Genomic DNA, 26,934 nt, shown 5'->3' with positions numbered 1-26,934 from the left:
TTTGGTTCTTCAGTGTCTCTGAGGAAGCTGTATTGAAGGAGACTTGAAACTAGAAACTGAGACACTTCACTGTTGGCTTCACTTCTCAGCTCTGGAGTCTCTGTCAGTTCCATATTGGAGACAGATCTGGACTTTACTGTCTAAATCTCAGTGTGTTCCTCAAACTCCATCAGCCTGCACACTGATTACATTACGTCATGCTTTGGTTGGTTTTTGTAACCAAAGGTGAGATCTGAACCTCTCTCAATCTTTCGAGGGAATTGTTGTCTGTGGCCTTCATTTTCTTCTTCCTGCCTCCTGTTGGACTGTCAGTTTATTTCAGTTCCATTGATCTGTTCATTAGCATGATGTCCCCGGGACTTCAGGCTGCAGTCTGAATGAGACAAACATGGACCAGAGGAACCATTCAGTTCCTCCAAGTGAATCATCAGGAACTCAGAGTTCATCATCACAGCAATCAGCTGCTGTTGAAGCCCGTCTGGTTTTTAAAGGGAGCCTGAGATGGCACTTCCCACCCAGAACACTCCCAGGATTCATTCAGAGCCTTAATCCAACCCTTTTGGACCAGGCTGCTCCCACAGTGACTGTTTGCTCCATCACTGAAACAGGAAAAGTCATTTCCACCTCCTGCTTTGGAGCGTTATAATAGCTCTGCAGCAAGCTGAGCTCTCTGATCTGTACAGGTGAGCCATGAAGGCCAGCACGTACTTTGGCCTGTGAGCTGAGAAGCATCGGACACAAAGACAACACATGATGCCCTGAGAGACGATACCTGAGCAGGAGAACTAGTCACTGCATGTACAGCTGCTTCTTATCTGGAGTTTTTTTCTGTCATCTATAATAAAGTAGAAAAGAGACACAGCTCCACAGTAACAGAGGTGTGCTGCTGTAACGCTGAGTGCTGGATTCATGTTGTTACGTTCCAAAAGTGAACTCGCGTATTCACGTCACGTATCAACGTCCAAACCAGTTTCATATATTTTATTATCAAATCTAACAGCAAAATAGACTATATAATAGAATATAGTATAAGAGACTGTTTACAGAGCTCTGGACTAGACTATGTTTTCCTGACAACCATACAACTCCAGTGTCACTTTACAAAGTCTGATGCTCTATTTTTCCCTGGTCCAGCTTATGTTACATACATTGTATGTTAGCATTAAACGGACATAACGGACTTTATGTTAAGATGAAATGATGGCAGTAATGCTGGTTAAAATGACTTTGAATGATATTTTAAATATGTGTGTGTTCATTAATTTGTGGTTTTATTCTGTGGATGACAAAGTTACTCTTTCATTGTATTATTCTCTCTTTCGGTCGAAAAAAGCCGAGTCCAGTCGAGGAGAGCCGAATCTTCAGAGAATCCGTGCAGACAGGGGGGTTATTTTGATGGACACACCATGAGGCCAATCACATGAGAGGACAAACTGATGTTTTCACAATAATATTCAGCTGGTAAATTGACATAGATATGAAGTTGCTCCGTCCACTCCACGCATCGACTTGGTATTGCAGTATCTCCAGGAACGGTGCACTCCCTCTGTGTGTTCAATCCAAGTCCTGTTCAGCTCAACATCACCTTAAACACATGATGTTGTCTTCATGTCTCTTTATTGGGCTAAGAACAAAAAATGCAGTTTGTGACATTCACATTAGAATTCCAAACAATATCTAAACTCCATGTCTGATGATCAGAATCAGAATCAGCTGTTTGGTGTCTTCTCTTCTAACAGTTCAGGAGTTGTAAAGTGGGAATGAATGATTTTCTGGATCTTTCCATCCTACATGGTAAATAGATGAACAGTCCACCGCTGTGGTTTCTCTGATCCACTAGGATGGTATGAAGTGGACGGTCAGAGTATTTTAGGATGTTCTCTTCCTTCCTCTGTGTGGATCACTACGCAAAACATTTCCTATGAAAAATCGGTGTATTGTCTGTTTCAGTCCAAAAGTAGAAAACAGAACGTTGACTTGCTGTAAAATGTCTCCTGTTGATTCGCGAACATCACGATCTAACAGCTGATCAGCTGACCGAGCCGACTTCCGGTCCTCTGAGGTGGAGAGAGATGAACGCATCTGTAGATACTGAGGAGACAGAACTTCACAACTCTGACAGAGAAGCTGGATGCTGCTGTTGTGCCTTTAAACTGGAAAATAGTGAGATGACACTTGCATCACATCAGCGCTGCCCCTACACTCCACGCCTGGACGGGGCGGGCTGCAGTATACCGCTTCTAACATTTAGATGTTGGTCAAAATGTACGCTGCATTGGCCGGGAATCGAACCCGGGCCTCCCGCGTGGCAGGCGAGAATTCTACCACTGAACCACCAATGCTTAGTGAGAAAGTGAGATGCGCACCACTACACAACCCAACCTATAGTTGGTCAGATCTATAGTCTTCACTATTTGTTGACGTGTTGTTTCTTCAGCGCTTCCTGCATTTTGAAACGTGGCAACTTTCCCAAGTCTGACCTGCAGGGACGATCACAACGTTCACAAGAACCAACAACAAACCACACTTTTCCCTGAGTTTCTCACACAGATGCAAACACAAGCTCCTCCCCTGTTCCTCCGCTGAGTGAGACGGAAATCTGATGCCACTCCTCAGTAAGGAAAGCCGCTATTAGCTGTGCTTTGGTTGTTCGATGATGTCAGTGTTTCAGAGTTTCTGACATGGAAACAGACAGACAGATCCAACAAGGCATTTAAATGAAGTGAGAGCACAGACACAGACACACACACACACACGCACACGCAGCATGTTGGAGGGACAAACTGTGAGAAAATATGTTTTGAACTACAAATGAACTGTCCACTGTCTCTTCTTCCATCGTCCTCTTTTACTTCTTTTTGTTTTATTGGAATTGAATGAACATGAACATTTTAAATATAACAGTGGAGTTAGCTGAAAAAGGTTACATCGAAATCCTTCCTGATAGTCAGCAGCAGCAGATTCATTTGGACTTTGCTCACAGTCTTCAGCTGCCAACTTGTTATTTCTATAACATTTAACATTAACAATGAGGCACGGCTGGGATTTGAACTCAGGATTTTCTGTTTACGAGACCAGCTAAGCCACAGCACCACGCTGATGGATAAAGATGTCCACAGGATATGAAGATGGAATCGTAATGTGTATGCTACAGTTGGGTTGACTGATAAAGGAGTAGAGTTTCTTTTTGTATTGTTTTAATGTAGGACTCTTCATCTACCTGTGTCTGTAGGTTGGATTGTACAGAAGTCACAGCACCACTCTGCAGTGTTAATCATATGGTATGAACTTCACAGTCACTGGATGGCACCCCGCCACCCCAGCACTGTTTTTATTTTTAGTCAGGCGGCCCCTACACTGTAAACAATGATCCTGTAAATTCACAGTAAAATACTGGCAGCAGGGTTTTCAGTAAATCACTGTTTTTCCACAGTTTGCTTACTGTAAAGTAATTTACAGTTCCTTACTGTTATAATACTCCTAAAACATGATATGGTGCTGTATTTTACTGAATTAATAGTATGTGACAATATTTTTTTTCCATCTTATTTTCCACTGCAGAAGCCATTTTGACATCAAATAGCAGCATTGACATGAATTAGGGTTCCGTTCTTTCTAAGGGTGGTAGAGTCTGAACAGGTAGTTAACATGAACTGGCTCTGTTAGACCTTCATGAATACATGTGTAATGTCAGAATGACTGCTGTGAATGAGGCCTTTCCTTTGAACGAATTCAGGTGTCCAGGCAGCCTCCTCTCGGTCCTGTAGATTAAAGATGCACTACACTGAGAACAGAGCAGCAAATGTTGGTTGGGTGCCCTCACATAGGACAGGCTACAGCCCAGCTTGTTAATGGGGAAAAGAGGAGCAACATAAAGTAGTTAAGGAACTAAAGGCATTTATTTACAGGCGTTGATAGTCAAAACTAATTTTCTTTATCCAAAAATGTGTAACAGAAGGCACAAGTTCTACAAAATAAACAAAAAAAAAAAAAAAAACGACAACAACTACAGGACAATCAAAATAAAATCAACGAGTTGGACAGCTTATACCAGCAAAATTTAACACTATACCAAAACTGTCAATCCTGGACAAATGGAAAGAGAGAGAGGTGAGCTGCAGACACCACAGCAGTCTTCCTGAATGCCAGGAGGTCTGCTGGCCAGAGTCGAAGGGCAGAGCAGAGGCAGGCTGGGCCAGGAGAGAAAGAGAGAGAGACACACAGGGCCCAGTCTGCGCAGACTGATCTTTTCCTGTTCTGTCAGCAGATGTTGATTCTGTGATGTCACAAAGGTTTTAATGACATCGCAGATCAAAGACTCCTCCCATAAAAGAAAAGGAATGACTCCATGTTGATATCAGCATGAGCACCATGATGCCCACTGCTGTGTTCTCATATCAATCACGGGTGTTTTGGCAATGTTCAATTTCTTCCCTTTTCACAGGGAGAACATACAAGCAGCACAGAAGTGCAAAGCTCTGGAATAAATCCTATTTTAGCCACTCTCCCTTTTTTCAGAGGCACGTAAGGCTGTTTGAATCAACAGAGATGATACAACATGACAACCTTTTCTCTTTCTCTTTGACTCCACATTCTTCATTGACACATCTCTGCACGGTTACAATTACAGTTTAAATAAGACATCAGCTGTTTATTGTTTTGCTAAAGTGAAATTTACTGCACTATTACAAATGAGGCTTGACTAACCTTGAATACATTTGAAGCTGAAACATTGTCTGTAGCATTTCACCATATGATTGCAGACAAGGATGCAAAGTGGACAGTCACTAGATGATTAAAAGCTTAAAACTTTTTTTTACAAATGGAAAAACAAGCTTGTACTTGATTGGGTGATTTGTTTTTTGATATACAGCAAACCACACCCAGATATTAAACATTATGCAACAGTGTAATGCAGTGTAACAACATAATACAAATATCCCACTTGGTGCACCTACACTGGAACCAATGAAGTCACATTTTGTATTTCATTTCAAGGAACCTTAAGTTGCACTAACTCCATATCGCTCCATCCCTCATCTCCTTCAGACCCGATTGAAGGGAGAGATGAGATGATGTCTTTGAGCTCATTTAGGACTCTCTGCAAGTCGTCTGCTGCCTGCCTGATGGATTGAACAAATCTCATGATCTCAGATCTGACTTCGGGTAGCATTTCTGGAAGACTGGCCCTGTTCCTGTGACGTGTCTGAGTTGTGCTCTTGCATCACTGAGCTGGTGGATATGTTGTCACCAGCCTCAGAAGCTGCGCCCTCACCTGCTGCCTGTGCCTGTTTAATGTGGTGTATCTCTCTGGCATCCATCGCAATAAAAAAGATATCTACTGCAATAAATAATCCTGAAAACACACCTGTTGCTACCTCTGCCACACGTACCACCCTGGATGCCTGAGCTGCGATCCTTCCCACGTTTATCACTTGGATTAGTCGAGTCAATTCAGAAAGGCCAACTAGACCCCTTCCTACCCTTCCAGCCTTTGCCAGGTTATGTGCGCTGAACTGGTTATTCTCAGTGTGCAGTGTGTCAGTTGAGCCATATCTGCTCCTGATGTTGTGTAAACTGTGGCCAATCTCCTGTAACCAGGTCACCACTAATTTAGTTTTATGTTCAAAGTATTTGATGATACTTCGGACAGCTTTGCGATCAGATGCCTGGTTGACCATATTTGTTACATTGGAGGCACCAGCAGTGAGCCCACCAAGTGCACCAACACCCACTCCAACCCCGGTGACAATAAGAGAGGCTCCGAAAGTGAAGGGGGTCAGTATGAGGCCCACTATGGATGTAATCCCTCCCACCGCTCCAATCACTCCTCCAGTCAGACTGCCGATGGTCGTGCCTTGATGCACACGCTCCAAACTGTCAGCCACTTCTCTGAGCGTAACCAGCTTGATCTGGAGATCGTCCACAGTTGTTTTGCACTAAGAGAAAAAAAAGCATAGACATTTTAAGTGGAGTGCTTGCTGTCAAAATCTATTTTCAGAAGTTACATAAATCATCTGTAGTCCATCATGATACCTTGTTTGAAAGACAGTTTATGATGAAGGGACACTCCAGGATCTCACTGGCTGTCGGCCTTGATTGAGGGTCAGTATTGAATATGTCAATAACAAGTTGACGGAGCTCTGGTGAGAACGTTTCTGGGAGACATGGATGAGGACCATGGATGAGCTTTGGCATGAGCTTGATTGTGGTCTCCGCTGTGAACTGACACCACATAAATATAATAAAATACTTAACTCATCATAAAGTAAGTGAAATAAAATCATGACATTTCTTTCTATTTCAGGAAGTCATACTATGTACTCCAAAGCCTGAAGAGGCCTGTTTTCTGAAAACAAAAAAATTCAGCGAGCCAAAGCAGCATATTTACTTGTGATTGACTGAAATATTTTTTATTTCATATTGATATATACATTAAATGGTCAAATCACTAAAATTAATATTTTGATACATTTTACATTTCGGAGTCAATAAATTAAACATTTTTGGTAACTCACCGCTGGTTTTTGAGTACAAATTTCATAGATGATGCATCCCAATGACCAAATGTCACTGTAAATAAAGTATCAGCATTAGTATTAATATTGGCATTATATTGTTAGCAGCAGCCAAATTAGATGAGCCTAATTAACTAGATAATACGTAAGACAAAAGGATCCTTAGCAATAAAGCAATAATACTTGATTAGGGCTTCTATTTGTATGTGTGGGAAACTTGTCTGGTTAAAATTACTTATAAATGCATTTTTTCAAAATTAATTTCCTGTAAATGCTTTCACAGCTCTCTACACTACTTTTAAAATGATGTTGAAAAATGTGATGCAGTCCCTGAAATTAGTTTGAAGTTTGAACAGTTTGATTTTCCGTATTGATCAGAGATTATGTTAACAGCTTATTAAATAACTGACATGATATTATTTTCTGTGCTGTCTTACATTTAGTAAAATCAAATGTAAGTTTTGTCGCTACCTTATTTCCACAGTAATGAAAAAGTTGTTATCAAAGCTGCAGTATGAGATATTACAGAACTAGCTGCAAACAGGCGGCTTGACACAAATTTATACCTTTTAGCATCATATGTCCCCTTTGTGAAGAGTTCTGGTGGCAGATATGACATTTCCTGCAGACTGGCATCGGTGGTTTTTGAACTAGGTGATTAAAAATAAGTCCATAAAATAAAGGAATAACTCCAATAGAAAAGAATTGAAATGCTAATATGTATGTAATATAATGTTTATACTTTTCATAGGCTTTCCCAAAATCGCTCAAGCACACAGATCCAAATTCAGTGAGGAAGATGTTCTATCAAAGAGAAGAGACAGGAAGCACAAATCAAGTGATCTGATTGGCTAATGAGAGCAACCTGCAGCTCTGATGTCAAATTACTTTTCACAGACCTGAATCACTCCATGACTGACAAGTAACATTTAGCAAAACATTCAAGACTAAGATGAAAAAAAGGAAAAATTCAAACAACGGCTCTAATCTGTGATCTAAGTTCACTCCATGGCCGGTCATAGGCTATTGCTTACTAAGATAGCTTTCCTGATACAATATTACAAAATCAGATATGACAGACCTTTTGTTTATTTTATTTTATTTTATTTTTTGTAAAAAAAATCATCAGTAAGTTCTGTGAAAATACAATGTTTTGTAATGTGGACATTCTGTACCTCCGGTTTCAGACATTTGTGCAGCAAGCCTTTTTCATGAATGTATCTTAAAGCTATACAGATCTCAGCAATCCAGCTCAGTGCCTGGAAAAGACAGTTGAGGAATAATCTGTTGGAGTGGGATGGAGTAAAGTTTGCTGAAATGTGTTTTGTGTTTTTGTGTGTGCGCTGTACCTCAGACTCTTCACTCTTCTCTTTGACCTTTATGGCAAAGTCCCCCCCTTGACAGTAGTCCATCACTATGTAGTAAACCTTATTGTGTTCGTCTTCATGACAAAATGGAAAAGATCTGTTAGCATTTGAAACATATCAACTTTGAGATGTTAGCACTTCGAGTTGGGAAGACAATTTGGCCCGTGAATAATTGGATGGATTATTCAGAATTTTATCAACCCAATCCAAACAGGTTTTTTAAACTGATAAATAAAATTGATTTAATTCTCCATTAAATTCCTGATGTTCGTTTCTGACAACATCATTTTGTGGTCTGGACCAATGAGCTAGCCACCATCACAGAGCTGGCTAGAGCAGGTCTGGTTTGTAAATGAAACTGTGGTGAAAATAAAGCAATGCTATTGACTGCATGGTCACACCATGGGAGAGGAAGAAATGAAATAAAAGAAAATCAGGCATTAATGTGTTAGCAGCTGTAAAATCTTTGTAGCATAGACTTTACAACTTAAAGGCACTTACCTTTATTAAGCTCATAAAGATTTTAACTTTTGATCGCAAACGGCATTGCAGCCATCTAAATATCTAAATACAAATTATTAAAAGCATCACCAAATGCTGAAATGATGTCTGCATGCCAGCTTATAAAATAAAATTGTGCTTTGAAATGTAATTTGTTGCATTAGTCTCAGTTCATTGAAGCTTACCTCTGACAGAGTTCTTGAAACTCACAATATGAGGATGACTTGCTTCCTTCAGTATTTCCATTTCATTGGTTAATGCTGAAACAGCTTCTCTGGGTATCTGTTCAAATCATCACAGCACTTGACTTGAGATGGAGAGGTTTAGGCGGTATGTCTGAGATCGTAGTCAACAAACCACATCCTGAATGTAACACTGAGACACAGATTCTAACTTTTCATGCAGTATGTTTCAGACTGTAAAATAGTGAAGGCCTGCTCACCTTTTTTAAATCAATCTTTTTTAAGAGATACGTGTCATCTTCCTTTGTGACAATAAAAGCATTTTTTGTTTCTCTCTGAATCTTGTAGCCATTCAGGCTACTCTGGCTTCCCCCCATCCTTGTTATTTCCTGAGAACACAGACGTCAAATTAACACAAATGTCTTTATTTCATACAGTTATTGGAAATGTAATTCAAGTAATAGGGGTTGAAAACATTTGGATAAGTTGATCAGAGCATTAGAATACAGCCCTGTTGGCCCTGCGATGGACTGGAGACTGGTGTCCCTCCCTGTCTCAGTGTTACAGAAGTCCACTGTGAGTCTCTGTCCCTCCACAGTCCACAGGAACAAACTGACAGTGAAATAATAATAATGTTAACACTCACCGGCCTCAGCCTTCAGTTTCCCTGCTTCTGCTCCGACGAGTTCAAATGGAGGTTGAACTCTGAACACTTTTCCTCTCAGCTGCTGAGTTGGAAGTCACATGGCCCTGTGTGGGTTAGGGTTAGGGTGTGTATGTGTGTTTCCTCTGATATGGGTGTTACTGTGTCTCATGTCTCCCTTCTTCATTTTTTGACATGTAAGAGGAAGAGGAAGAGAGGAAGAAGGAGACTCGATAAACTGTTAAAGAAGGCCAGCTCTGTCTTGGGTTGCCCCTTTGAATCAGTGCAGGTGGTGGGAGAGAGGAGGATGATAGCAAAGCTGTCATCAATGATGGACAATGCCTCCCACCCCACGCAGGACACCATCAGTGCACTGTGCAGCTCCTTCAGTCACAGACTCCTTCACCCCATGTGTGTGAAGGAGAGATATCGTAGGTCCTTCCTTCCTGCTGCTGTCACACTGTTTAATAACCAGGACTGACCCCCCCTGTAGACCACGCACACTAAGAGTAATACTGTGCCATATTCTTCTAAGCACCCAGGTGCAACTACAGCTATGGGTAGCACTACTTGCTATTGTGTGTCTCTGTTTGTTTGCTTGTTTGTTTGTTTCTCGCTGCTGTAACAACGTGAATTTCTCCATTGTGGGACAATAAAGGAAAATCTAATCTAACTCTTTGAAGTTGACGGTGGGTCCAAACCAAAGGACTGATTTAAGATGATGTAGCAGGAAGACGCAGCCTCACTGAGTCTCCATTTCAACTTGTGTCCAAAGTGTGGACTTCAAACTAGATACAGTTGTTAAACCTGACTGATAGGCTGAGTAATAAACAGACTTGTAATAAACAATCTACGCCATGCTCGGTGCCCCCTTTCCTTTTGTTGGAAACATGAACCACGTCAGCCAATCAAAATGTTATTGGGAAACGAGCAGCATTTGGTTGCTGAGGAAGAGGAGAAAAATGTTGAGTGACAGCAGTGAAAGAAAGACAGAGATATCGATAGTGAAAAATTAATAATTTGTGCAGCACCTCATTGTGAAATCCTATTGGTTTGGAAATCAAATCAAATCAGATTTATTTGTATTGCGCCAAATCATAACAAAGATACATCAAGGCACTTTACATATAGAGCAGGTCTAGACCAAACTCTTTATAAATTTATTTAAAGAGACCCAACAGATCCCCCGATGAGCAAGCACTTGGCAACAGTGGCAAGAAAAACTTCCTTTAAGAGGCAGAAACCTCGAGCAGAACCAGGCTCAGGGGGGGCGGCCATCTGCCTCGACCGGTTGGGTTGAGAGTGGGGGAGAGAGAGAGAGAGAGTGAGAGAGAGAGAGAGAGAGAGAGAGAGAGGCACTGGAGGGGGGGGTGTAGGCAGGAACATGTTGCTGTAAGAAGTTCAAAGAGTTGAGCTGTAATACAGAATTCATGAAATATGGGAGCAGCAGGCGATGAGTCATCACCTGCAGGATGAGGACAGGGAGAGAGAGGAAAAGAGCTAGGAGGGGCAGAGACTTAGTGAATGCAGTACACATGCTTGGAACTGGGAGAAACAGTGATTTTTAAGAAGCATGGTTCTTATCAGCGCATGCAAGGGGGGAGGGAGAGAGAGAAGCTCAGTCCTTCCCCCAGCAGCCTAGGCCTACAGCAGCATAGCTAAAGAGTACAGGACTTTAACTTTTTAACTATCAGCTCTGTCATACAGGAAGGTTTTAAGCCTGGTCCTGTAAGTTACTAAAGAGTCCGCCCCCCGGACCGATACTGGAAGTTGGTTCCATAGAAGAGGAGCCTGATAACTGAATGATCTGCCTCCAGATTTACTCTTGGAGACTCTAGGAACCACAAGTAAACCTCCATCTAGAGAGCGGAGTGGCCTGCTAGGACAGTAAGGAACTATGAGCTCTCTGAGATATGATGGAGTTTGGCCATTAAGAACTTTATATGTTAAAAGAAGGATTTTGAATTCTACTCTATATTTCACTGGCAGCCAATGAAGAGCAGCTAACACAGGAGAGATGTGATCTCTTTTCCTAGTTCCTGTTAATATTCGTGCAGCAGCGTTCTGAATGAACTGAAGGCCTTTTAGAGATTTGTTTGGACATCCAGATAGTAATGAGTTACAGTAGTCCAGCCTAGAAGTTACAAATGCATGGACTAGTTTTTCTGCATCATCCTGTGACCTGAGGTTTCCTGCTCAATGGTGGAGTAGTTGACTTGGTGCTTGTTAAATTTTCGGGAGAAGTAAGATAGTGGATGGTCTACCCCGTCAGCATCTTCTTGCAACAGCACAGGCATCAACCTCTAGTTTAAAGGGCGAGAGAGATCGGGAGCGGCGAGCACAGGAGAATGGCAGGAGTGATTTTACACTTTGAAAGGCACGTTGGCATTCTGGAGACCATACAAAATCAACCTTTGGACTGAGCAGGTTGGTTAATGGACGGGTCACGGTGGAGAAGTTACGGCAAAAGCTTTGGTAATAACCAGCCATCTCCTTGTGGAGGGCACGGGGAACTCTGAAATGGCAGAAACTTTTGCTTCCATCGGCCTTACTTGGCCCTACCCCACCTGCCTTCCTAAGGATGTGACTGTAGCCTTTCCGAATTCACATTTAGCCAAATTAAAAGTGAGTGATGCACTTGCAAGGCGAGTAAATACCTGCTGTAAGATCTGAATGTGTTCCTCACAAGTGGTGGTATACTCAATCAGGTCATCAGGTGTGATGTCACACAGGTAATATAGATGCTCCGCAGCTCTCCATCTTCGCCCCTGTTGCAGTCGAGAGCTGTCCCAGCTTTCGTCCCAACCGGATCACCGAAGGGAGCAACACTAAACATTTGGATCCTGCCACCACAAAATCCTGGGTCACAGTCTTCAACGCAGACTATTTTATTCTCTTTTTGTTTGCTTTTCCTTTCTTCCTTAAACTCAGTGCGGACCGCTGGCTTTGTCATCTGAAGCTAACAAAGAACAATTGTCTTCTGTGGTCTTCCCTGCTGCCGCCGAGGGATTCATCACGTCACTGTTATCTGACAGCTCGACCGAGCTGAAGAAACGGACACTCGGAGCGGATCTCTCTTTAACTCCCTCACTCCGGAGGAGCGGAGCAACCAAAGTAAGAGGATCGTCTGGGCAGAGACAGTTAGAATAGCGCACATTATATTTTGTTTTACCGTGTATTTTGTTTATTTGGGATTCACTTCTATCCGTTTGTTTGCTTTGTTTTATTTCCCTTAAATCCCATAAATTGTAAAATTGATTGGTGCTACGTGCTGGCCATCACCGTGATCAGTGATTGAGCAGTATCACTAGTTAAAGGACCCGTGAACTCCTTTCGCCGGCTCAGCTGTTGTTTAGTGATATTGTAATAATCAACTGTGGTGATGTCGTCTCTTTCTCCTTCCTCTTCTTCCCTTCACACACATTCACACGTGGCGACCAGTTGCCATCTTGGCTCCAACGGGGGCGTAGTCGATGTCACTCCGTCGTCATCTTGGCCATTAAAGACGTCACTCACGTGACTCTCCAGCCAGATTTACTGCTCACACACTCCTTCTCTCTCCACTGGATGGCAACCTGCCACCTCAGCAGTGTTTTCTTTTTTTTTTTTTTTTTTTTTTAGTCCGGCAGTGCCCCTACTTATATCCTCTCCCCCACTTACATACAGCTGGGTAACTCACAAACTCAGTTATGACATAATCCATTCAGTTTCACATGAAGACAGAGCTCCTGCTCTCATTCTCTCCCTATTCTACTGAACCCCCCACGCGTCTCTCTCTCTCTCTCTCCCTACCCAAACAGTCGAGGCAGCTGCCCCCCCACCGAGCCTGGTTCTGCCTGAGGTTTCTGCATCTTAAAGTTGCAATGTTCATGAGCTGAGCTCACATCAACATGTAGAGTGGAATGTAATAAATGGCAAATCTCATACTTATTCACGTAGAACATGTTCATTAACTGCTTCTTTGCTTTCTACCTTGGAACATGAAAGACCAACTTATCAGTGCTGTAACAACTGTGTGGGAGATCAAGAACTCATGTTGTGTTGCAATACCTCAGAGTGTTGTTTTGTTTTTGCTTCTGTAAAACTGAAGGGCTCAATTAAGTATAAAATGTCTTTGAAGAAGCTCGTTGGTACTCAGTCTGATAGACAGGTTGGTGGTTTAGATCAGGGGTTCTTAACCTTTCTGACCCTGAGGCCCATTTTTTTTTCAGTACAGAGTGGCCCAGGGCCCATTAAATATAATTTTAATATATATTATTTATTATTATTAATTATATATAATATATATATATATATATATATATATTATCTCGGCACTGCCTCGCTACCTCCGTTTACGAAGCCGTACTTAATGAAGTCGGGATTGTACTTGCGCAAAAATGTACTTTTTGGCGGGGGGTCGTCTTCACTTTTTCGTTTTAAATATTTCTCCATCTTGTTTGTTTACAGCTAGCTGAGTGTCTTCTTCTCCTTATTTATGGAGCTGGTTAAAGTAACAACTGACTGATGCATTAGCGCCACTACATGGTCTGGAGTTGTTATTGCGTCCCGCGGCCCTCACAAAACAGATTTTTTTTGCGGCCCACTAGGTGGCGCTCGGGGCCCAAGTTTGGGCCGCGGCCCTATGGTTAAGAATCACTGGTTTAGATGATGAGACGATAGAAACTACGTCTGAGAGCTTCAGGGGTGACAATGACATCACCTTCTTACATCACAGATCGTCTGACATCAGTAGAAAAAAAAACAAAACAAGAACATGTGCTTCAACAAGCAGCAGCAAGATTCTGGTAGCTCTCAATTTTTACTAAATTTTTTGTCTTGTTTTAATGAACGTGTGTGCCTTCCCCTATCTCAGCCCCAAAGCATTACTAATGGATCGATGCCCAATCAACCTAGACATAAACACAAATGACCAATTTGTATTATTTACTCTGGCTGCATATTCTTCACAGTTTTAATATTAACTTTAGCAACAGAAAAATTACAATAGAGAAATACAAATGTCCTCAGAAAAATTTTATTGTTTTGAAAGATATAAAATACTGAATTTCAAAAACAGTGATTTACAACCAATGATATTAAATAGCAATCAATGCCTCAGGCGGCCTTTTGACAGCTATCTACAAATATTTCTAGGACTCTAGGCTGGACTACTGTAACTCATTACTATCTGGATGTCCAAACAAATCTCTAAAAGGCCTTCAGTTCATTCAGAACGCTGCTGCACGAATATTAACAGGAACTAGGAAAAGAGATGGAAGGAAAACAACCCCAGGTTTCTCTTCAGCACTGTAGCCAGGCTGACAGAGAGCCATAGCTCAGTTGAACCAGTGATCCCCTTAGCTCTAAGCAGTAATGATTTTATTTGTATTTTTTTCAGACAAAATTCTCACGATCAGAGAAAGAATTTATCAGCTCTTGCCTACGTTAGATAAAAATCTCCTTCTGAAGACGGCAACTGCTGAATCAGCTGCGGCGCCTCTTTTACATCTGGAATCATTCTCACCTCTAAATCTCTCAGAGCTAGCTTCTATAGTTTCATCATCCAGACCGTCAACCTGTCTATTAGACCCAGTACCAACTAGCCTCTTTAAAGAGATCTTTTATGTAATTGAGCCGTTCATTCTAGATTTGATTAATCTGACTTTATTTCTGGGTTATGTACCTCAGGCACTTAAGACTGCGGTCATCAAACCCCAGCTTAAAAAGCCTAATCTTGATCCAGATGTTTTGGCAAACTATAGACCCATATCGAACCTTCCATTTATTTCTAAAATCATTGAGAAAGCTGTAGCAAAACAACTACACGAGCATCTGGATGGGAACAGTTTGTTTGAAGAGTTTCAGTCAGGATTTAGAGCCCATCATAGCACAGAAACAGCGCTGGTTAAAGTCTCCAATGACATTCTAATGGCCTCAGACAGTGGATCAGCCTCCATACTTCTCCTTCTAGATCTTAGTGCTGCATTCAACACCATAGATCATAATATTTTACTACAGAGACTGGAACATGAAATTGGAATTAAAGGAACTGCACTAAAGTGGTTCAAATCCTACTTATCAGATAGACATCAGTTTGTTCATGTAAACAACAGCTCCTCCTCGTGTACTGTAGTCAGTCATGGAGTCCCGCAGGGTTCGGTACTTGGACCAATCCTCTTTACACTTTATCTGCTTCCTCTAGGCAACATTATCAGGAAACACAGCATCAATTTCCACTGCTATGCAGACGATACTCAGCTGTACCTATCAATGGAGCCAAATGAAGTCAGTCAGATAGTCAGACTGCAGGCATGTCTTGAAATTTTTTACTTCTCAACTCTGACAAAACAGAAGTTATTGTACTCGGTCCTAAGCACCTCAGAAAAATACTATGTAATCATCTCATCAGTTTGGACGGCATTACTTTGGCCTCCAGCTCCACTGTAAGAAAGCTTGGAGTAATTTTTGACCAGGACATGCCCTTTGTCCCTCACATAAAACAAGTTAGTCGGGCAGCTTTCTTCCAGAAACATTAGGAAAATCAGAAACATCCTTTCTCAGGATGATGCAGAAAAACTAGTCCATGCATTTGTAACTTCTAGGCTGGACTACTGTAACTCATTACTATCTGGATGTCCAAACAAATCTCTAAAAGGCCTTCAGTTAATTCAGAACGCTGCTGCACGAATATTAACAGGAACTAGGAAAAGAGATCACATCTCTCCCGTGTTAGCTGCTCTTCATTGGCTGCCAGTAAAATATAGAATAGAATTCAAAATCCTTCTTTTAACGTATAAAGCTCTTAATGGCCAAGCTCCATCGTATCTCAGAGAGCTCATAGTTCCTTACTGTCCTAGCAGGCCACTCCGCTCTCTAGATGGAGGTTTACTTGTGGTTCCTAGAGTCTCCAAGAGTAAATCTGGAGGCAGATCGTTCAGTTATCAGGCTCCTCTTCTATGGAACCAACTCCCAGCATCAGTCCGGGGGGCGGACTCTTTAGTAACTTTCAAGACCAGGCTTAAAACTTTCCTGTATGACAGAGCGTACAGTTAAAAAGTCCTCTACTCTTTAGGTATGCTGCTATAGGCCAAGGCTGCTGGGGGAAGGACTGAGCTTCTCTCTCTCTCTCTCTCTCTCTCTCTCGCTCTCTGTCTCTCCCTGTCACCCTCTCTCCCTCTTTCTCTCTAACTCCCTCCTTGCATGCGCTGATAAAAACCATCCTTATTAAAAAAAAAAAACAAAACAGTTTCACCCAGTTTTAAGCATTTATACTGCATTTACTAACCATGTTCTGCCAAAGTCTCTGTCTCTCCCAGTTCCTCTCCTCTCTCTCCCTGTCCTCATCCTGCAGGTGGTGACTCATCTCCATCCCATGTTCCTGCAACACCTGCTGGTCCCATATAGCATGAATTCTGTATTACAGCTCAACTCCATGAACTTCATGCAACAACATGTTCCTGCCTACACCCCCCCCCTCCAATTCCTGCCTGTCTCTCTCTCTCTCTCTCTCTCTCTCTCTCTCTCTCTCTCAACCCAACCGGTCGAGGCAGATGGCCGCCCCCCGCTGAGCCTGGTTCTGCTCGAGGTTTCTGCCTCTTAAAGGAAGTTTTTCCTTGCCACTGTTGCCAAGTGGTGGTCTAGACCTGCTCTATATGTAAAGTGCCTTGATGTAACTTTGTTATGATTTGGCGCTATACAAATAAATCTGATTTGATTTGATTTTGATTTGAAACCCTTGCTTTGCTGTGGGCACTCCTACATTTTGAAGTTGATCTCGGGTCCAGCTCTTTGCCAATAACAGTGTTCACTGATCATAACCCGTTGACATTTCTTTCCTGTATGTACAACCACAACCAGTGACTGACGCGGTGGGCTCTGCTCCTGCAGGACTATAACCTTAACCCTAACACAAAAAGGGATCAGAAAATGTGTTGGCCGATGCTCTGTCCAGGTAGAAAAAAAATATTCGAAGTAATGCTGAAACTCAAGATATATGTAACTCATTAGATTAATCTACCCTTTCTTTGCTATATTTACTTTCCTAAATTTAAGACTCAAGAGAAAGCAGGATAACAAGTCCAGGTGTCCATATGGACCAAACTCTTTATAAATTTATTTAAAGAGACCCAACAGATCCCCCGATGAGCAAGCACTTGGCAACAGTGGCAAGGAAAAACTTCCTTTAAGAGGCAGAAACCTCGAGCAGAACCAGGCTCAGGGGGGGCGGCCATCTGCCTCGACCGGTTGGGTTGAGAGAGAGAGAGAGAGAGAGAGAGAGAGAGAGAGAGAGAGAGAGAGAGAGACAGGCAGGCAGGCATTGGAGGGAGGGGGTGTAGGCAGGAACATGTTGTTGCATGAAGTTCATGGAGTTGAGCTGTAATACAGAATTCATGCTATATGGGACCAGCAGGTGTTGCAGGAACATGGGATGGAGATGAGTCACCACCTGCAGGATGAGGACAGGGAGAGAGAGGAGAGGAACTGGGAGAGACAGAGACTTTGGCAGAACATGGTTAGTAAATGCAGTATAAATGCTTAGAACTGGGTGAAACTGTTTTTTTTTTTGTTTTTTTTTTAAGAAGGATGGTTTTTATCAGCGCATGCAAGGAGGGAGTTAGAGAGAAAGAGGGAGAGAGGGTGACAGGGAGAGACAGGGAGCGAGAGAGAGAGAGAGAGAAGCTCAGTCCTTCCCCCAGCAGCCTAGGCCTATAGCAGCATACCTAAAGAGTAGAGGACTTTTTAACTACCTACTATCTACCAAGAATAGTATCCTCTGGTGTTTTTGACTGGAAGTGAAGAAACTTACAACGTCCAGGTATCATGAGATCCTGATTCATCAAACAACGCAAAATGTGTCAGCTGCATATGTCACTTACATTCATGTTATACTTTTTGTTGTGTGATGGTTGATGAACAAAACAGGAGGAAATTGACAAACTTTTTTTTAATTAGAAACAAACACAATTTCAGCATCATCTGTAAGATTTATTGACCTAAAGGTTGTGAAACTGTCAGTGAAAGTCAATTTACCTTTATTTTCGGAATGTCCCTTCCTTGCTCTGTATAGTTGGAAGATGAAGCGTCCCCTACCTTTTCTAATGTGGTACATTTATAGTATCGTGCGCAGTGATGTACTACATTTCCGATAAATTCCTTCAACACAAACAATAAAAAAGGCTCAGAACTGAAACTTGGCTCCCATTGGTTATATTAAACAGCCATTCAATAGATTTGGTTTATTTGTGAACGTCACAACTCTTCTTGGCAGTCCCTGCAGGTTAGACTCCCATGTTCCGAAATGCAGGAAGTACTATCTCAGCAAATGTTGAAGGCTTTTGATGCCTGGAGCTTTGCTGGTGTAGTCGTGATCGGTGGTAGAATTCTCCCCTGCCATGAGGGGGACCAGGGTTTGATTCCCGGCCACTTTTTGCCCCATTCCAAATCTTACACAGTGTTACTTGGAATATGCAAGACATGTAAAACACAGCTGCTCTACATGAAAAGCAGGATCGCACAGCCTACATATTTCAGAAGGCTATCTAAGTTACAAGTTACACATTAAAGTCCGAATGTTAGGACCTTGACCTGTGTCACTGGGACACACAAACCTGTCCACCACACTGAGTTAAGACATCAAAAAAGATAAATCAGGCTTCCTCCAAAACATGTGTTGATACAACATGTGTTTTTAATAAAGCAAACTTCATCACTAGTCACAGTGTTTTTGTGTCAGTGACCTCAGAGCTGGGAGGATGTCATCCAGATGACTGACTCCTGAAAAATATCCACACAGATACAAGGAGACACACACAAAAACACAAGTGTGAGTGAAAAATTAAATACTACGCCATTCTTTGCGAACAAAACTGTACATAGTTGAGTTGCATTGTTCATGCATTGTTCCATATTACATTCTCCTGTGGGGTCTTAGCCAGTTTTGAGCATGTCTTTTGGCCATTTGGAGGGGCATCAGAGCTGTTGGTCTATTGAGGAAGCTGCATGAACAACTACATGATGACTGAAATGGGGTCAGTGACATGATAACTTATTAAATCACGAGTGCACTAATGGATTTTCACAAAAATCACAGATTTCACTTCAAACATTTAGAGTCATTTAGAGCCTTCCTGTCCTCTCACGAATCTCGTCATATAGGTAGACTTTTGTTATTATCAGCCAGTGACTGGGGACCAGGGGTGGCACTGCCTAGTTAACTACTCTGTGGCCTACAAGCAGGAAATGTGGGAACTAAGGAACTTAAGTAAGGCACATGTTCCTGCAAAGAAGGAACTGGAATAAGGGGCGTGTTCCTGAAATTGAGGAACTGAAATAAAGGACGTGTTCCTGCAAATGAGGAACTGAAGTATGGGATGTGTTCTGTCGGTGGAGCTCCTCTGTGTAATAACAGTACTGCACCATGGTTAGAATTACATGATGTGCCATTCTTACCCAAAGTCTGTGAAATGTCCATAATGAGAGCATGGAAGGGCGGGAAGAATTCCTCATGCTGCTTCATTTTGACGATAATACTGAAAAACAAGAGCAGAGAAAGGGATTATTATAATCTGACTCGTCTCCATTTTCCTGAACAATGTATGTGAGTTTCATATATGTGAACCTGTCAATGTCAGCATCTCCAACTAGATCACAGAGGCCAGCAGTTTGTCCACTCAAGGAAACCATTCTGGTCACCTGATTCACCACCTGCTCAGGAGAAGCCCTGCTATCTGACACCAAAGCACAACACAACTGTTTCAAAGACCGAATGAACTTCCAGTGTGATCGCAACAAGTGGTGTTTGGTGTAAGTCAAGTAAAGTTGTCATATCACGATTATGACCATATTGTATTATCATATCAATATCATCATATTAATTGATTAAACAGTATTTCTTAAATGAGGCACAGAGAAAATAAATTGTCCTTGATTATTCAGCAGTTAAACACTCACTAATTTGTACAAAGCAATTTGTTGAAAAGACTGTTTCAACACTTGTGCATAAATTCCCACCAGTTCGTCTCAAACCAGCTGCATGGGGTTCAGGTCTGGATTCTGTTTCCTCCTGTGAAGACTTTGACTGGTTCTAATCTCTTTATCTTATGTTGTATGAGGATGTCAGGACCAGCCAGTCTGGTCTTCCTTTGTTCCAACAGTCTTTGTCAGTCACTGACATGTGGAATGGTGCTCCATTCTAGAGTCCCCTTGTGGACCGACTAACCTGAGCCAATTTGTAACAATACCAATCTAGTGAAAAGATTTAATCATCAGAAACATAAAATGTACAGATAATGCATTAAACTTAATTATCTCTTGTTTAGTTTCGTCTTCAGTATAGTTTACTTTAGTGTGAACAAATAAAGGCCTCCCTGTAACTTGCCTTGTTTATTTCCCCCCAGGAAAAAAAACACAGTGTGGCTGTAATTATCTTTACTGTGTTGTCTGATACCAGCAGGTTTAATTTTTTTTATCTGATCCAAAGTTTATCATTTTTAATTTAATTTATTCTATCAATAAGAAAATATAAAGATACTCTGTGAGGACTATTATATTCCATTATAAATGTTTATGATTTTCATCAATTTAACTGACACATCACTTTGATGTCACACCCAGTAAAGCTAGAGCTATAATTGATTGATTTAATGTGCTGCTGGTAATATGATCTCTATTCATCATGATTTATTTGATGTAATTTATCTGAATATACAAAGTAATTGAAGCATCAAAATTTATTTTTAAAAAAACCCAAACTTTTTCTCTGAAATGTTTCAGTAAAAAATACAGAAACATTCAAGTGGGCATTACCCTGGAATGTACTTACCTAGGTCAAGAACATCTTGCAGGTTTTTCATGGCATTAGTCATCTCTCCCAGCCTGGTGTAGACTTCATTCATGCGTGGGTAGACCCCGCTGAGGGAGGTCACATCAAACAGCTTCTGGAAATGAGATACCATGGACCCCAGAGTGTACCGAGTGGGACTCCTGACCATCTGGAAGAAGAAATAATCACATTACATGATACAGCAGTGGGCTGGAGGTGGAAGCACTAAAAAAAATAATTCTACCTTATCATCAACAGAGGTACTTTCCAGCATGGTATCCACCATTAACATCATTTCCTCCACCTTCACTGCTTCTGTAGCATCATGGCTGCCATCAGAAAACTGCCCAGCCATCAGTCTGGCCATCAGTTTAGTTAAACCTTGCTGTAGCTCCTGAATACAACATTTAGTTCAATCAATGTTTCTGCAACATCATGTCTGTGTCATATACACATCAACCCAGGCATTAAAAATCAAAATAAAATCAAAGTTATTGATTAGTTGCATCTATAATAATAATAATAATAATAATAATTCAGACATAATTAACCAATTCAAGAATAGCAGCAAAAAAATGATTGAATGATGCGTGATGGTGAAGTTTAGCGGTCAAAAGTCAGAAGTTACTGTCCCAGATTTTGTTTAAAAAAAAAAAAAAAAAAAATCCCATTACACATCACTAATGTGCCAACAACAGACTTGTGCTGTGTAACACTTGAAACTGAGATCTGACTGGAACTAAAGGTGGTGTTAGTAAAATTTGCAGGAATTTTCTAGGTGAACCTTTAGAAGGTGGAGCTGCTGGGCCCAAGTCTCCAGTGTGGGGAGCAGGCTGCCAAACTCAGCCGGGTTTGAATCAAAGGCCGAAGGTTTCTGCTGGTCCAGCCGTATTGGAGCCCTGTGATTGGTCATGACAGCACTGATTTCTGTTAACAGCTGGAATACAGAATTTCTGTTTAGAGTTTACAGTGTTAAGTCCAATTTAAAGACAATATGGAATCAAACAATATACTCACATGGCGATAGTGATCTGATAAACTGACTCCTCTGTCTTGATCACCATTTTTCTTACTGTCATTTGTGTTGTCTTCCTGAAGTAATCTGCAAAAGCAAGTAGTTCTCTTAATTAGTAATGTCCATTACTGCCAAGTTTGGGTCTTTTTCCCCAGGTGATGAGGAGATTTTGAGAAAAAAAACGTGTTGATGACTGATAGAGCAGCACATGCACTCATATATAACATACGTACTTTGTTTCCAGCTCCTGCTTCAGTTGCTCAACTTCCATCTTCAGCTCTTCTATCTGAGCTCTGCGCTCCCTCTGCTGTTCCCGATAAGCCTGCAAACAGATGTACAAATATCAGCTGCATCTCTGACTGAGTTTAGTGAAACATGTTTGAAGTACAGTTTATGGGTTTACCTTTATAATGATCTTGAAAGATGGAGTAATAATGTTTGGTGACTTCATTTGTTTTTGACGAGACTCATCTTTGACAGAACTATGATCCAAGGACCTCAACACAGCAAACAAAAAGTTATTTTGGTACCAGCGATGACCCTGATTGTCATTTGATAGAATGCAGGATTAATGCACATCAGCATCAGCTTTCCTTTCCGGCCTCAGAAGTGTCTACATAACAGCAGTAACTAACAAAGTATGTTACCTGAGCTCATCCAGCAGCCGACTCATTTCATTCTCATAGAACATGATCACATCCAACACCCTGTAGATAGAAGAACAAGAGGAAACGTAGCCATCACCTCACCACACTGAACATTTTCTTTAAGGTGAATTATGATTCATACTATTCTTGAATCTCTCAAACTTTTATGCAGCGAAGCTTAAACTCTTGGAGCTGTTTTTTCCTCCAGCACTGACACTGCTCAGCTAAAGTAGCAGCCATTTAATATTTCAGTCAGTCTCACTGCTGGTCGGCTGCAGAGTTGTGTCGGCTGATTCTCTTGCAGATCTGCTGGAAGGTCCGACTCTGGCACACTGACAGCCGCTCTTCTTCTTTGATGGTAAAATAAAGTTTACTCTGAAGCTGAGCTGTTTTCTCCCTCTCTCTGGACAGCTTCAATTTCAGCACAGCACACTGTTTCTGGAGAGATCAGACAAGATTTTTTTTTTTTTCATATGTGTGTGGTTTTTTCTTTAATCGCTGTAAAAGCAATTCTTTTGGAAGATGATCATTTTCTTGTCAGTTGTTTATTCATGTCCCTCTTTTTATCATTGTTTCCTTTAACACAATAATCATTAAGCCAAGGTCATTCCCAAAAACAAAAATTTCTCTGCCTTTAGTTGTTTGTTGTGTACAACACGTTGACATACTTGTGTTTCTTCTTTTTGCTGCTGAAGCTGCTGTGTGTTTCTGTGATGCTGCGCTTCCTTGGCAAGGTAACGGTCCTCAAGGTCCTGGACTCTGGTCTTCACAGCGTCCAGCAGTCCCTGTAGCTCTGTGGTCTGCTGAGACAGCTGAGCTGCTCGACTCATGTGCTCCTGAATCTCCTCTCTGAAGACACACACAAAAATTAATTATCAAAATCCATGGGTAGTTTATTGTCTGTGATGTGTTCAGGTGTCTTTCCCTCCCCTCCCTCTCTCAAGCAGATGGATCCAGATCACATTATTGATGACACCATTAACCGTGGGCATTGATATTATAATTCCTGTTTTAAAAATTACTGAGCTGTTCATGGTCTCTCTTTCTCTCTCTGTCCTTCCCTGCCCCCCTCATTCTACTCTTAAACCTAACCAGGTGAGGTCGGTTGAGTCTGTGATGATCAGTCCAGCTTCAGGTTTACATATTATACAGCACAAAGCCATAAGGGGCATCGACTGGATACTCATATGATACTAATGAAACTGGATAACAGGAGAACAGGTGGTTGCCACAGCAGGTCATACATTATTAAATTCTACGTAGAAACATGTAGATTCCTGTATCTGCCTGCTGTGTTGGATTTCTCCTGGATATAGGTCTAAAGTCGTGACAAGGCTATGAAGATAAAGGGCTGTTATTCTGCTGTTCACATGACAACATATTGTTTTCCTAGTTTGGTGGTCATAAGAAACAAGATATATTTGAATGGGCTTATTTTTTTTACAGTCCAAACACTGTGGTATCATCTTCCCTTCATCATTATCGTGTCTGAATGTCAAGGGTCATGGGGAGCCACCTTGCTTTACTGATCACTTTGGCTGAATTTACTGAGGGAGAAGGAGAGGACAGTGAGAGTGATGTCTTCGGAGGGAAAATTATGAAAGAGACAAGACACATCAGAGAAATGTGGTTAAAATTTGGTTAGCTACTTTAAAAATTCTGATTCAGCAAAGAAGAATCAGCAGAGAATCAAACAAGCCCACAAGCCTACACATAGCTCCTTGTGACTGCAACTGGTGGTTTACAGTGTAAACTGTGTACAGTGTACAGTTGTTACTACCACAACATAAATGTCATGCATAAAGTTATTCTAATTTAGATAGATTTCAATAATTGTCATAAATGTGGAGACATTAGACATGACAATGTGAAGAAATTCCCTGCTATGTTTGTGCTAAACTTTACATTTATTCACAACAAACCACCAAAACAAGCCTGGAAATGAGTACAGCATTTTTCTATCCATTATACTACTTATCTATGCCAGGTAGTGACTTTTTCCAGCAGCTGATAATAGCCAGGTACAGCAGTACACAACACTAACATCCAGACAAAAAGAACCAGTCACACCTACTGGCAATGAAGAGACACCAATTAACCAAACAGATGTTTTTTGGACTTTAGTAGGAAGCCACAGATGGAATCACACAGGCCTGAGGATCAAACCTAGAACCAAGAAGGTGACAGTGCTAACTACTATACCGCTGTGCTGCCTGAACACTCTTCTACTGGAACACAGGTCTGCAAGTCTACAAGGACTGGGTTGACTGCTCGGCTCACTTGAGGTGGTTATTGGATTTGCTGAGCTCCTGGATGAGACTCTGTCTCCTCTCAGAGTCCATGAGCATCGTCCTCAGTGCTGCCCTGATCTCACCAGCTGACCTCTTGTCCAGCAGAACCAGATCTAACGATGCGTAAAGAGTGATCCAATTTCAGATTAGTCATGTGATCCATGCCCATAACAAAGTAACAACAAACATTCAAAGTGTAATAAGATGACAGTACATAAATAACTTTATTAACTATTGGAATTCAACCCAGGCGATCATAATGACTCTCTTTGTGTATAATTTAACGTTACTCTTCCTGTGATTATTATCCAGAATACATGTTAACTTAAAATTTGCCAGAAAACTGGAACTCTTACCTGAAAGATTCTTATTCTCAACAGGATCTGCAAAACACACCGGCTTAAAGCCGTGATGCTGCAGGAGTTTATTCACATGATCCCAGTCTACCTGCTCCTGCTGCAGGACAGAAGGCAACATGCAGGAGGGAGCTGCAGAAACACAAGTCAACCAGACATCACAATGAACAAAGTGAAGCTGTGAGCTACCTGGAACTGCCTGTAGGTCCACAGATACACGTATGTCCTCTCTCTGGACTGTAAAAGAGACGCTGTCCTGTTCTCCATGTCCACACAGCACAAAGCTGGCTCCTTAACAGCATCGCTACTTTTAATCATGACAGGACTGCAGTGCGTCTCATCTATCAGATCCGGTTTCGTTAGACCTAGTCCTGAATGAAAGACGACTCCTGCTCCCTCGGTGCCTCACAGCTGTTCCGTGTTTCTTACCTGTGTGTGCCATCGTTTCACCCCGACTGCAAGAAATTGGACTATTTGAAAGGCGTTAGTGGAAAAGATTTCTACGAAACTCCTGAACTCTGTTTGTCCACACATTTACGGCAACGAGACGACTGAAAAAATAATGTCACTTTCGATATTGAATTTATTCTGGTAACAAAAAAATCTATAGAAACAGCTACACTCATTTGCTTAGTGTCTGGTTGGACTCGGTCTTGTTAACGTAAAGTAACCATAGTGTCGTGACCTTTTTACACTAAAGCAGAGGTTTGACTTTTCAGTTCTGACGTTAGTGCGTGGTTACGTCATCAACTTAAACCAATGGTATTGAGTTCTTTTTCTTCTTCTTTGACTTTGTTTAGTTGTTTTAGCCCCACCCACTGGGTCAACAAAGAGACACGTGCGCCCTGCGTTTTGTGTTGGGGGGTTTTATGGGAAATGTAGTAAGTCACTGCGCATGATGCTGGATATGTACCACTGTAGAAAAGGAAGGGGACTCATTTTGTAACTATACAGTGCAAGCAAGTATAACTGGAAGTTCTTCAGAACTGGTCGACTGGCTAAGAAGCCTCTGAACTCAGTTTGACTTTTAGTTTCTTGGTTCATTTTATTTCCAGTATGAATAGAATGAGAAATAAAGGAAGCACTTTAATGTGACCAGTTTTGTCCAACAGAAGCAGTTTGATAGTTTTTATCCACACTGTGACTGATTTAATGTGAAATGTTCACACATGGTTTCAGATCAAACACAAACAGTCATTTATCAGGAAAATAATTTTTATTGTTTATCATCTTCATCCATGAAGATACCAATTTAATACATTTAATAATCAAGGTCTGTGTCTCCTGAAAACTGTTTGTGTCAGTTTTTTTGTTTGTTTTTTTTTTACAGTGAAACCACAAAAACAGGGAAGAGCACAGTTTTCTAAACTAGAGATAGTAAAGAGCGAAGAAGTGATTTGGTCAGTTTAATGTTGATGTAGCAAAAACAAAAAGAACAAAAAGTTAAGTGACTGTAGCCCCTGGACATTTATTTATGCTATTCATTGCCTCATTTTCCTCTTTATCACATGATATTGTCCTCAGACTCATGATAATAAACCAATGTACATTAAAGGTAAAAAATTTGACTTTCATTTTGGAATAATAAAGAAATCAATATTTCTGATTGCT

At 41.3% G+C, this 26,934-nt stretch overlaps 2 protein-coding genes, 1 long non-coding RNA gene and 1 other non-coding gene across 6 annotated transcripts in view; 1 reads left to right on the top strand and 3 right to left on the bottom strand.

Annotated features, from left to right (window-relative positions):
* LOC115038391 (NACHT, LRR and PYD domains-containing protein 12-like) overlaps positions 1-26,934 on the top strand; it is a gene marked incomplete at its 5' end in the record, with an annotated part of 488,710 nt that overhangs the window by 37,914 nt on the left and 423,862 nt on the right. The window lies entirely within an intron of this gene.
* Positions 2,272-2,342, bottom strand: trnag-gcc (transfer RNA glycine (anticodon GCC)). Its single transcript has one exon. It is a non-coding gene; the product is annotated as a tRNA-Gly (tRNA).
* On the bottom strand, positions 7,785-9,265 carry LOC115038410 (uncharacterized). Its single transcript, XR_003840535.1, has 4 exons — positions 9,215-9,265; positions 8,829-8,957; positions 8,572-8,668; positions 7,785-7,959 (listed from the first exon to the last, which is right to left on the bottom strand). It is a non-coding gene; the product is annotated as an uncharacterized LOC115038410 (long non-coding RNA).
* On the bottom strand, positions 18,137-25,998 carry cep70 (centrosomal protein 70). Of its 3 annotated transcripts, none has more exons than XM_029497235.1 (15): positions 25,513-25,998; positions 25,324-25,423; positions 24,957-25,080; positions 23,345-23,525; positions 22,939-23,114; positions 22,677-22,736; positions 22,433-22,526; positions 22,263-22,351; positions 22,032-22,116; positions 21,799-21,951; positions 21,259-21,408; positions 21,015-21,183; positions 19,812-19,920; positions 19,643-19,722; positions 18,137-18,967 (listed from the first exon to the last, which is right to left on the bottom strand). In XM_029497235.1, exons 1-15 carry the CDS (start codon positions 25,639-25,641, stop codon positions 18,903-18,905), a joined length of 1,764 nt encoding a protein of 587 aa, XP_029353095.1. In that variant the 5' UTR covers positions 25,642-25,998; the 3' UTR covers positions 18,137-18,902. The 3 variants fall into 3 exon arrangements, 2 of the variants coding, with proteins under 2 accessions (XP_029353095.1, XP_029353096.1); XM_029497236.1 differs by having other exon boundaries at positions 25,324-25,455; positions 25,753-25,998; XR_003840534.1 differs by lacking the exon at positions 18,137-18,967 and having other exon boundaries at positions 19,812-19,916.

Source organism: Echeneis naucrates, unplaced genomic scaffold (genome assembly GCF_900963305.1).
Source record: "Echeneis naucrates unplaced genomic scaffold, fEcheNa1.1, whole genome shotgun sequence".
Taxonomy (NCBI): Eukaryota; Metazoa; Chordata; class Actinopteri; order Carangiformes; family Echeneidae; genus Echeneis; species Echeneis naucrates.
Note: the sequence above shows the minus strand (reverse complement) of the source record. Positions and strands in the feature narration are given on the sequence as shown.

Excerpts from the sequence above, each read along its gene's own strand:
- cep70 (XM_029497235.1), bottom strand. The coding sequence starts at position 25,641 with ATGATTAAAAGTAGCGATGCTGTTAAGGAGCCAGCTTTGTGCTGTGTG. Across the intron at positions 25,081-25,323 it reads TGAGAATAAGAATCTTTCAG|ATCTGGTTCTGCTGGACAAG; the intron begins GTAAGAGTTCCA and ends ACGCATCGTTAG. Across the intron at positions 22,352-22,432 it reads CTTTCAAGATCATTATAAAG|GCTTATCGGGAACAGCAGAG; the intron begins GTAAACCCATAA and ends ATCTGTTTGCAG.